The sequence below is a fragment of the Lepus europaeus genome, chromosome 9 (genome assembly GCF_033115175.1).
Source record: "Lepus europaeus isolate LE1 chromosome 9, mLepTim1.pri, whole genome shotgun sequence".
In the NCBI taxonomy this organism is placed as follows: Eukaryota; Metazoa; Chordata; class Mammalia; order Lagomorpha; family Leporidae; genus Lepus; species Lepus europaeus.
Genome location: NC_084835.1, coordinates 8,628,373 through 8,640,624, shown reverse-complemented (window position 1 = coordinate 8,640,624; position 12,252 = coordinate 8,628,373). Strand labels below are relative to the sequence as shown.

Sequence of the window (12,252 nt, the reverse complement as noted above, 5' to 3'; positions counted from 1 at the left end):
CAGGCACTGAGGAGCAGGAACGAGGCCCGCACACCACCCCTGGTGTCCCTGACAGCTCCTGCAGGCACAGTGCTGCACTTTCCCAGCATAAGGAGACGAGTCTTGTGAGAACTTCCAAATTCACCAAGCTGGCATCGCAACGCCCAGAACTTCACCAAACTCACCCTGGTTCTTCTCAGGCCAACAGCATCCCGGGGGGAAGCTCCCAGGGTGGGCTGTCCACGTCCTGGAAAATGCCACATGCCACGCTCTGCTGAGCTGACTTTGCTAACCCACAGCTCTGAGGCCCTCCATTCTCTGTCCCATCCTAGAGCTGGGTCCAACCTGCCTTTCCAACTCCATTTGGGACCGAATCTCTACAAGCTCTGTGCACCTGCTAAGCTGAACTCAAACTTCCCTCAGGGGCATCCTCGAGTTTCTGATCCCGCCCATACTGGGTGCCATGACTCCCAACTCTCCCTCAGCTTCCTTCAAAGCCACTCAGCTCACAAACTCCTCTTTCATCCTGATCAAGCCACCCACCACTCCACCTAGAAACAACGTCTCTACCTTCTAGAATACAGAGTTTAGTAAGTTGTTACAATAAGTTATGATACAAGTCACATCCCATAAAACTCCTTCTCAGAAGTCCACACTTCAGTGTAGACTCAGAGCAGCACAACAATGACCACTAAGTCCACCACCCCAAAGCAGACCCTGAGCCCCAAAGCACTGAGACCTCATTGTGCTTTCTCAAGCCTTGGCAATCACCAGCCGTTCCGTTCTGTGTGTTTCCCATGAATGGGGTCAGGTGTGAGTGGCTGCTTGCCCCGAGGACCCTGCTTCCCTCAGTCAGGCACCACGCAGCGGGGTGACGGCACCCCACCCCTGTGGCCTTTCTTCAGCATAGCCCCCTTCCTCTTGGGCGTACACCTAAGAGCGCAGTCACCGGATCATATGTAGCCGGGCTGAATATAAAAAGCTTCTGGAAAACGGAATCCAGAGATAAGCTTTTGGGGCTGCAAGTCTTCTGAAACGGATGCACAGCTCTTACATAATATATTTTCCCTGAGCTTTTCAAAGAGCTGGTATGGGAGGAACTGCCCAACTGCTTTCCTAAGTGACCGAACTACATTACATTCCCGGCAGCAAGGGAGGGGCTTCAACATCTCCACCCCCGTCAACACTGTCACTGTTTCTGACAGTGTCCAGGTCCCCCCCGCTGGGCGGGATGCCCTGACTCACTGTGGTTTCCGGCTGCACTGCTCTGCTGACCCCTCAAGTCCCGCAGTCCTGCCAGGTGCTTCTTGAGCCCCTCCTCGGCCTTGTTCTAACTCGGGTTGTTGTCTTTCTGTGGCCCAACTATAAATTCTGAATATATTCTCAATGCAAGTTTCTTCTGAGATGTAGGACTTGCAAATCATCCTTGCATTTATCTTTTCGCCTTCTTGAAGCATAGAATTTTTTTTTTTTAAATTGCTGAATTCTTGTTTCATTTGTTGCTTCGTTGCTTGGGGTCATATACAAAAGCGTTGCAAGGTCATTCAGATTTGTGATGTTACCTTCTAAGGGTTTCACAGCTTCAGCTCTGGCGTGTAAGTCTATGGTCTATTTTGAGTTAGTTCTTGTATGTTCGATGAATTTAAGGATCTAACGTCATGCTTTGGGGGACTCTAGTTGTACCTGTAATATTCATCAAAAAGACTTCTTTTCCCATTGAATTCTCAACAGCTGACCATAAATGTATGGGTTCATTTTTGCAGTCTTCATTCCATTGGTCTATGTATCTGTCCAGAGGTTTGTCTTGCATTGTTCATTTTAAGTATTTTTTTTTTTTTAAGATTTACTTATTTGAAAGAGAGAGATAGAGATCTTCCATCTGCTGGTTCACTTCTTGGTTAAGCCAAAGCCAGGAGCTTCTTCTGGGTCTCCCACATGGGTGCAGGGCCCAGGCACTTAGGCCATTTTCTGCTGCTTTTTTCAAGCCATTAGCAGGAAGCTGGATTGGAAGTGGAGCACCTGGGACAGGAACCGGTGCCCACACGTGCTAAGAATGCTTGCTCAGGATCATTCCTGTTTTCCAGGCCATTGGAAGCCTTTCCCGTCCCACTGCCAATGCTCTAAATCCCCAGGGTCACAAACACACTGAGCTTCCACAGGCTGTGCCCTCCCCAGGTCCTTCAGAAAATGGACAAAACTGCAAGAGCACAGGCAGATGCTTCAAGCTTTATGCAAGACACACACCGAAACCCCAGAACAATCTAAAATCCATGCAGGCTTAATTCATCCGAGTCCTAACAAGTATATTCACATCTACTTAGGCCAGGCCCCAGCTCGCGTTCCAGCAAGGGGAAAAACGTGTCCTCAGCTTCGGTGGACAAACACTCACCAAGGCCTCTTACTCAGAAGTGTGCAATATGCGCGTGCCTTGTTTCTCTAAGCTGTGTCAGCACAAGAAAGCCCTGGAACCGGACTCAGAAGGTCTCTGTGGGTCTAAGAGAGCCACAGGCGATTCCCAGCAGGTAAATTGCAACAGGTGGAACAGGACACCTGTAGTTAGGAACCTCATTTGCATCACCGGCGGTTTGCTCTGCAATACCCACCTCACCTGTTAGAGGAAGAAAATTGGATCGAGGAACATGCTCAGAGAGCCTCAAGCTCTTTCCACACCGCTTCAGGACAACGAGCCTACTAGGGGGCCACCGGGCTCGGCCCGGGTTAAGCTAGCATTTACGTTTAGAGGCTTCATGAAGTGATGTCAACATTCTTTATCCATTCACATGGGTGCTCAACACAGCTCAGAGTACATCCTCTCAACTCCTGTTCTACCACTCATATAACTGACAGGCTCTCCTAAGAACAGGGTGCATATGAAATAGCTTAAGACAGGAGCCAAAAGAGCAAACAAATAATCCCCACTGCCATGCTTCCACTCTGTTGAGGGAGTTTTTAGTTAACTGTCCTCTTTCAAACAGCCTCCTCTGAACCACTTCACTCCCTCCTACGGAGCTTGGTCGCAGGAAGATGGCCTTCTCGTAAGGACCAAACCTTGCCAACCTCCTGTCCTTGCATATTTTTTTAACCTTACAATCTTGAAGTTTTTTGCCGCCCAATTCAGAAAAACATAAGGAAGAAATAATAAAGGCCCACGCTTGAAAACGGGTTCGTCTCACTCATACACATCGGGCCTCGGAAGGGGTGATGGCGAGAAAGTTTATTGACCTGGATTAGCTTGATGCCAAAACAATGCAAAAGCAGAGTACAAAGTGTAGGTCCCTCTTGCCCTCCTCCCTTTTCCCCAAAATCGTCCTCAGCATCAGTGTGCTGTGTAGCCTCCCAGGAACAAAAGAAGCCTTTATGCATTAACTAGCCTAAAAGTAAGCGTATCTGGGCTGCCCCCGAGTATTAAAAAACCCACCTGGCCATGACAGCACCTGGGAAGCACAACTGTGATGCCGCGGTTCCAGGCCCCACACAGGGCCCAGCAGCCTGAGCCAGGAGCCCAGGGAACGTGTGGCCCTTGCTTGTGCCTGAGCTTGGCTAATAGGGCCTTAGAAGACAGGACCCTGCCTCACTGTAAGAAGGGAAGACGGGGGCAGTGGCCTCAGCTGGGTCTTTGTAGACGCAGGCCTGCGCATGTGCACAGACTCCATCAGGCACACCTGTGCATTGTCTTGCCAATGGCAGAAGGCTACGGGGAAGCAACACCTGTTTGGGCTGAGGGAGGGTGTCAGGGATGTGGTGTTACCAGTCCTTTTTGCAAACACAAGCAGTGCTGGTGGGCGTACAAGACTCAAAGACATGTTCACAGACCTTGAGGTGTGACGCACGCTGTGCCTGGGATCCACCGTGGAGCACACTGGCACAGACAGAAGCAGCGACAGTCACTCAGGGCTTTGGAGCGGCCTGGCCCGGTGTAATTAGAAACAGCTCCCGAGGCAGTTCAGAGAGAAGGTCAGGTTCAAGAACCCCTAGACCAGGCTGCCTTTCAGCTGAGGCCTGAACAAGTCCAGTGTTCCACCCAGAGCCATCCAGTCTCCGGCAGCCAAAGTTTACATGGTGGCCTCGGCCTTCAACGGCTTCCTGCTGCCCCTGAGCTGGAGATCCAGACCTTTCAAACGGCCTGTGCGGCCCTGCAGCCTCCGCCAGGCCCCTCAACCTCTGTGCCACAGGCTCACTGGCCTTCCGGTCCTCTCTCAGAGCTCCTTCCCAGCTGGGTCTCGGCCTCTGTCCTGTGCCTCTCCTACAGCACCTACCCCTCCGCCTTTTCCCTCCCACACAAACCACCACTGCGGCCTGAGCGTGGCCGCTGAGCAGGGGGCAGAGCAGGCAGGCTCCTCTCTCCTCCCTTCCGTCCTGTGACCTGCGCATTCTCCACAGGAGGAAGTCAGGGCTCAGGCAAGGGACAAGGCGTACCTGAGGCTTCACCACGACCAAGCCACAACGCCAGGCATCTGCATTCTGTTCTTGCTAGCTCTAAGCCTGGCTACAAATGCTGAAACACCAGGAGGAAGTAAGAAGAGGAGGAAGGGGGAGCTGACAGAACTTGAGAACACACCCCCGACCGCAGAACTCAGCGCCTGGGGGCTGCACCCCAGCAGCTGGCGTCACGCATCTTCAGTCAGTTCTGCCCAGGTGACTACAAAACCAATGGGTCAGGTGCAGAAAGCGGCCGGCCAGCCTGCTATCTTTTTCGGGAAAGTCAGCTTGAGCACCGAGCCGACCTCACCTATGCTAAGAGCCACAGGTGAACAGCCATTCTGGAAGGCCCAGGCGCAGCTGCAACGTGAACCTGCCGCCTGGCACTTCGCAGCAGCTTCCAACCGCCCTGCGAGGTTTCCAGAGCTTAGGGTCTCCAGAAATAAGGCCTGAATCCAAGCTCCACGTGTTGGATGATGAGATGAGTCTTAATCAAACGCAATGCCAAGACGGAGTTCAGTATGGCAAAACCCCAGGCACACCACAGTGCTCTCTGCTTCTGTAACGGCTTTGGCCACCACCACCGACCAGCCTCTCCTTACAGAACAGGAGTCATCGAGGGGCGCAAGAGCTGAGCTGGGGATGAGCTGGTGTTATCCTTAGGAAAACAGTGCAGAGGGCAGTGAAACCTCCTAACCGGCCCCTACTCACTCACTGCTCCCCGAGTTTCAGGAGTTTCTTTTAGGATGGAGATAAGCATCCCTTTTCATTAGAAGTGATAGAGAGGGGCCGGCGCTGTGATGTAGTGGGTAAAGCCGCCACCTGGAGTGTTGGCATGCCATATGGGTGCCGGTTTGAGTTCTGGATGCTCCACTTCCAATCCAGCTCTCTGCCATGGCCAGTGGAAGATGGCCCAAGTCCTTGGGCCCCTGCACCCACGTGGGAGATTTGGAAGAAGGCCCTGGCTCCTGGTCCCGGATCGGTGCAGCTCTGGCTGTTGTGACCAACTGGGGAGTGAACCAGCGGATGGAAGACCTCTTTCTCTCTCTCTGCCTCTCTTTCTCTCTGTGTGTTAATCTGACTTTCAAATAAATAAATTGGTTCACTTGGTTAATCCTCCACCTGCAGCGCCGGCATCCCATATGGTGCTGGGTTCTAGTCCCGGTTGCTCCTCTTCCAGTCCAGCTCTCTGCTGTGGCCTGGGAAGGCAGTGGAGGATGGCCCAGGTGCTTGGGCCCCTGCACCTGCATGGGAGACCAGGAGGAAGCATCTGGCTCCTGGCTTCAGATCAGCGTAGTGCGCCGGCCATAGCGGCCATTTGGGGAGTGAACCAACAGAAGGAAGACCTTTCTCTCTGTCTCCTTCTCTCAATGTCTATAATAAAATAAATAATAAAATAAAAAAAATCAATGTCAAATTAAAAAAACAAAGTGAGAGTAAGACATAAGACCAATGTTTTCAAGTGGCTCATCTGTGTGTAGACAATACTAGGGCTTGGTAAATGGACTGTAATTTGGCCTGGATGTTAATTCCAGGAGCTTATCACATTGTGAACAAGATACAGACCCTGCCCAAATTCAGAGTGACGAGTGCCAAGAGCTGCCTCAGATCCTTCTGTAAAGGGAGATCAAGAATACAGGGATGGATATGAGTCTGAAAGCGGAGCCGGGGTTCCAATCGATGTATATGGTCACAAAGCCTTCAGGCTGCTCCCGCGTGATGCCACCTGACAGGGGACAGCCCCACTTAGGTACCAAGAGTGCTGGGCCAAGGGACACCACCTCCTTAGAGAGCTGGGTCCAACTCCTGCTCAAACAGGGGCTGCAATCTGACCAGTTTGCGAACTCTGACACATCCCCTTACCTGCAGAGCGCAGCTTCTCCCAGTGCTTCACAGAGGAAGCCCGGGCCTTGCCAGACCTGATACCCAGGTCACATGGGGGGAGGCTTGGTCCCCAGAGTGGGGGACCTCCTGGAAGGTGGTTAGGCCACTGGGGTGCGACCCTTAGAAGGGATTATTGTGGCTCCTGCAGGGACTCAGGCAGTCCTGGCAGCTGGGGGTTGTTACAAAGCAAGGCCACCGACGCCCGTGGCCCTTCCTGCCCAAGGGTAGCTGTGATCCAGCTATGGGGCCCTCACCAGGGGCGGAATCAACGAAGCTGCCCACTACTGGTCTTTCAGCCTCCAAAACCGAGCTAAAGAAACCTCTTTGCTTTAGAAAGCATCCAGCCTTGGGTATCTTGTTACAGCAACAGGAAACAGGGACTTAGGGCCCCCCAATAGCTTGAGAATCACCGCATCTGAGTGACTAGAGGGGCATCTACCACCTTAGGTGGCTCCAGAAGGAAATGCGTCCGTGCCAGCCATTTAACTTCCCTGAACCTGACAGCGCTCCGCACAGAGAGGGTCTGGGAACTGTCTGCAGAAGGGGTGGACGCAGGCGGGGAGGGACAATGGCTGTCGTGCGGAATCTCATGAGGAATGCCCACTTTCCTGGCTGTTTACACTGTCATCACCCTGAGGGGTCCAGCACTAGAAGGGGAGGGAGAGCCCGTTCCTGTCTAAACCTCCCTCCTGAGCATCGGGCTGACCTCACCCTGGGGCACCCCAAGGAATCCATTTCTGAGCAGAGTGAAAAGACCTCTGTTAAAAGCTAACGGCCTGAGGATACAGTGGCGCAGTCTGAGAGGCAGTCCAAGCAAACAGCAGGCTGAGATGCACAGGAGCCCACAGCTCCGTCTCAGCACTGCCTCCCTTACAGCTTTGCCAGGCCACGGCCCTCCCAGGGTCCTGCCCTAGTTCTGCCTTTGTTCTACTTTCCCGTAACTAACTTAGAAAAAGAATTCAAGACCCTGTGAGAACCAGGAAGTTGGCAGGTCCAAACCCAGAGGAAGGACGCACACACTCCGGTTCTTTCTTCATCAGGATGTTAGAAGCAACAGTACATTTACTGCAAGACAAAAACTGTGCCGGGAGGGGGGCCCATGATGTGTGGGTTGTGGCAGTCGGGCTGCCTGGTTTTTACCATTAGGCATGGGGCTACGAATTTCTATCTCAGTCAAGATTTCTCACCAGGCCATGAACCACCTTCCTGGAGACACCAGCAGTGGCCTGGATGCTCACAACAAAGAACCAGAAAGACAGAGGAAACAGGATCCGGCCTTGCAGGGCCCACATGCCATCAGCAGCCTTGTTTACATAAAAGACCCTGGCCGAAGCAGAGAAAACAAGAGGACCATGCTAAGCTCCACAATGACAAAGTTCTCTCTACAAAAGCAGCCAGACCCTGGAGTGCACACCACAGGACTCCATCTACAGAAGGTTCCAAAGCAGAAAACCATCTCCCTGGGGCTGCGGCCGGGGTGCTCACCACGAGGGGTGGGGGGTGGGCCTGAGGGGCTGGTTGGTACCATCTTACTGCCATCCGTGTGCTGGGAAGACAAGGCAATCATTCTGTGCCTGTTCATCGAGCTGAGCCGCTCATAGTTTGTGTGCTTATCTGTATGTACTTCGTGCATCAATCAAGTGGCTTTTTGAAAAATCTCTTTGCAGGCAGGAAGGAGCTTGTCCTCACGGCTGCCACCTGTAGAATCTGCCCCACATACACAGGGCCAGAGTGAAAAAACGAGGACAGGAAGTCGAGAGCCCCTAAGCCGATTCCCTCACCTAAAACAGCTTTTCAAGGTTTTCAAATTCAGGAAGAGGTTGCTTCAGGCAGAAATTCACTGAATTTCAGGGCCCAATCACATCTTCTTTTGACATGGCCAAATTCTGCCTGGGGCCCCACGTGAGTCCCCCCAGCTCCGGCCTGGCCCAGAGAGAGCAGGGAGCTGTCTCCCTGTCACACAGTGAGCGGCTGGCGGGGCCTGTGGGTCTCAGGGCAGGGATGGCCACTGCTCCACTCTTCCTCAGGCACACGGGCCAGTGAACAAGTCTTCTCCTTTGGGGAGCTGAGAGAAATGAGTCCAGGCACTTCACTGGCTGTTCTCCGCGTACCAAGGACACGAAGGAGCTTGCCCAGGCTGTGCCGACAGGAAACAGCCCATCTCAGGTATCTGCAGTGGGCGACACCACACAGCCCGGTGTTTCGGTGGAGACGACGCCCCCTTCATTAGAACACAGAGGCGCTGATGGACTCACTCCACGTCGGGCCACAAAAGGCTGTCTGAAGCCTACGAATGAGAACCACCCAACTCTGATCTGTCAAGTTCTTTCTCCACTTTCTTTTTTAGAAAGTAGCTAAAAATAAAGGCTCGAAACTTGAAATAATGTAATCACACACACACACACACAAGCACAAAACTGGGCTTTTCCCATTTATGGCCGTGCTATTCTTCAGTCTCTGAGAGGCCAGATGAAGACATGGCCAACCACTAAAATAATCCTTCAGACATCTGAGAGGGAGGGAAAGGAACTTGAGGGGCTGGTGAATGAGAAACACTCGCCAGGAGGGTGTGGTTGCCATGGCAGTGTGAAAACACAGGCGCACGCATTTGACACTGGTCCCTCCTCGGGGACCGTCCTGCCCCCGGCTCGGGCACGGAGGAACCACAGCTTTAGCAGTTGAGCGTGGAGGACTTAGGGAGGGGAGGCAGCGCGGGACAGGGGCTGCCAAGGGACTTACGGCCCTTTTCAGAGTGCGTGGGCGCACCTGCAGGCCAGGAGGAAGGCAGGGAGACCAGTGCAGGATGTGAAGGAGATCGGGAGCAGGAAGCGCAGAGGTCCGCTCGGGAGTGAGCTGCCTCATGGGAGATGCCTGTCACTGCAGGGTCTGCAAGGTCCTACTGCACACGCCCCCACAGGGAGGATTTACACACACGTGTCAAACAGATGCCAGCCTGTGCGAGGTTCGGGGAGAGGTCACATTTGCAGAGGGTCCTGTGGTCTACATCACTCTGGACACAAAGACAAGCACCTGTTTTTACTGAGACGCAAGCGGAAGGTTCGCTCTGGGTGGCTGAGCACCAGGGGCAAGGGAGGTGCCCGGAAGCCAAGTCTCCCAACCCGCAGGCCAGGGCTCTGCCACTCACAGAAGCTCTAGAGGACACCAGTCGAAGGCCGAGTGTGGGGGCTGTGCTGCGGCACAGCAGGTTAGGAAGCCCCCGCCTGCCAGGCTGACATCCCAAATGGCTGCTCCACTTCAGATCAAGCTCCCTGCTAACGTGCTTGGGAAGGCAGCAGAAGACAGCCCCAGTGCCTGGGCTCCTGCCACCCACATGGGAGACCCACATGCAGTTCCAGGGTCCTGGCTTTAGCCTGGCCCAACCCCAGCTGTTCCAGCCATGTGGGGAGTGAACCGGGGGATGGAAGATTTCTCTTTTCTCTGCTTGCTCTCTTGGTGATCTGCCTTCCAAATAAGTAAATAAATCCTATTTTTTTTAAAAGATTCATTTATTTATTTGAACGTTGGAGTTACACACAGACAGAAGGAGAAAGAGAGAGAGAGAGAGAGAGAGAGAGAGAGAGAGATCTTCTATCTGCTATTTCACTCCCCAACAGGTCACAATGGCTGGAGAAGAGCCGATCCAAAGCCAGGAGCCAGGAGCTTCTTCCAGGTCTCCCACATGGGTGCAGGGACCCAAGGACTTGAGCCATCTTCTACTGCTTTCTCAGACCATAGCAGGGAGCTGGATTGGAAGTGGAGCAGCCAGGACTCGAACCGGAGCCCATATGGGATGCCAGCACTGCATGTGGCAACTTTACCCACTACACCACAGCACCAGCCCCCAATTTCTTTTTTAAAGGTCAGGTCTGGTTTTGGATTTGGCCTCATCCCCAACTTTTTGTGTGACCTGGGACAACTCATTCCCTTTTTCTGATGGCCATCCGGTACTGGAGAATGAAAGGGCAGACCCAGGCACAGGGGGTGGGCAGTGAGGAAGAAGAGAGGAAAGTGTGAGTGGGGTCACCCACTCCACTCTGAGTGCGCTCTTGAGAGTCCCCAGATGGGACTGGTGGCACAGTCACAACTGTGCTGATAGGGCCAGCGTTCATGTTTTGAGCTGAAACACACACCCAGAACCTGGACACGAGACTGGAACTGTTCTTTATTCTTCCAGAAATACAGTCCCGTGAAGAGGCAGCGTGAGGGACCGGCGCTGTGGTGCAGTGGGTTAAAGTCCCAGCCTGCAGCACCAGCATCCCAAACGGGTGCTGGTTTAAGTCCCAGCTGCTCCACTTCCAATCCAGCTCTCTGCTATGGCCTAGGAAAGCGGTAGAAGAATGGCCCAAGTTCTTGGGCCCCTGTACCCGTTTGGGAGACCGGGAAGAAGCTCCTGACTCCTGGCTTTGAATCGGCCCAGCTCCGGCCATTTCAGCCATCTGGGGAGTGAACCAGTGGATGGAAGACCTCTCTCTCTGTCTCTGCCTTTCAAATAAATAAATAAATCTTTAAAAAAAAAAAAAAAAAGAGGCAGCATGAAGTCCACATTTTGCCCTACTGTTGCTCTTTTTTCGTTCCCTAGGGGATGGAGCTTCCTGCAAACATCACCCGCTTTGTGGCGGCGCTGCACACTTCCCAGGGATTGCCTATGCTCCCCTGCGAAGCCTTTCTATGTGGGCAGAATTAGCAACAACAGCAAGGAAAGAGCAGGCATCGTCTAGTGTGGGCACTTCTCCAGCCACCAGATGAGATCACCATTATTTACAGCCATGAAGACTAAGACTCAGGGAAGGTTAGTGGCCTGGCCAAGGAAGGCCATCATAACTACAGGCCTGGAACTTTAGCCACAGGCTGGCTGGTTCCTTGCCTGCTCTTTCCCACTCGTCTCCATGACGAGGCCTCTAATCAGCATGCTGAGCACAAGGAAGACGTGCAAGGTGGTTCCATCCCTGTGTTCATGAGGTCTTCTCGTACCCAGCCCGCTGCATGGAGCGCCTCTGGCCTCCAGCTGGAGGGTGTCAGTGGGGTGGACGGGAGGTGGCCTGCACTGCTGACGGCAGAGGGATGCCCCACGCCTTCCCCGTGTGCTGAAGGGATGGCGTCCAGAGCTGGGATTTCACATACATATCACTAACCTGGTGAGGCACAAGCCCAAGGGAGGTCGGAGGCTCATTCATGCGGTCATCACTGCTGCTGGCAATGGCGTAGCCCCTGGGGAGAGGAAACAATTAGAGCTGCTGGCTTCATCACGCTTACGCAGAACCCCTGTGAGGAGGACCAGGCGCCTGGGGGCTGCCCACCAAGCATGCAGGCGGATAACCAAAAAGCCCCTGCCTAGCAGCGTAAGCTGGCAAACCTGAATGTCCCTGGGAGGGAGGGCACAAGAGCAAGAAAAAAAATGCGTGGATTGGAGTTAGAAAGACCAGAGCTGCGACTCTCAGCAAGCAGCTTCACTCCTCTGGACGTCCGCCCGCCATGTGCAAGACAGGAACACGGCGGCTAGGACCAGCCAGTGAGGAGTGTGTTAACAAATGGTCCAGAACACTGTGTGGTGCATGGTAAGCCAACAAACACTAACTCTCTCAACCTGGGACAGTCTTGCACGACACCACTGCATAGTTTTGTATTGCAACTTTGAAGCGGAAAACTTTCTGAGTTTCCTGAACTGATACAAAGGCCACAGAAGCAGAGGAAGAGTTAATTAACGTACCCCTCCCTAATTAATTAACGTACCCCTCCCTGAGCAAAGGTGCCACAGCTACCTGTGCCACAGAAGAGGCAGGCAGAAGTCTTGGTCAAGGAAGCCCAGAATCAGCTCTCATAACCTGCACCCCAAAGACTTCCCGACAGGAGCTGGTAAGAGACCACATGGCAGGGGCAGCTACGGCAGACGACCAAGACTAGAAGCGGCAAACTGCTGCTGGAGCGTCTACACTGCTCACATACGTGACCACAAGTGTACAGAGGCCATAT

At 53.4% G+C, this 12,252-nt stretch overlaps 1 protein-coding gene across 4 annotated transcripts in view; it reads right to left on the bottom strand.

Moving 5' to 3' along the window:
- Positions 1-12,252, bottom strand: part of ATG7 (autophagy related 7) — a 223,500-nt gene that overhangs the window by 124,942 nt on the left and 86,306 nt on the right. For all 4 annotated transcript variants that reach the window (XM_062200455.1, XM_062200456.1, XM_062200454.1 and 1 more), the window contains one exon: positions 11,415-11,490. In XM_062200455.1, the coding sequence (XP_062056439.1) occupies positions 11,415-11,490 (76 nt within the window). The remainder of the gene's footprint in view (positions 1-11,414; positions 11,491-12,252) is intronic.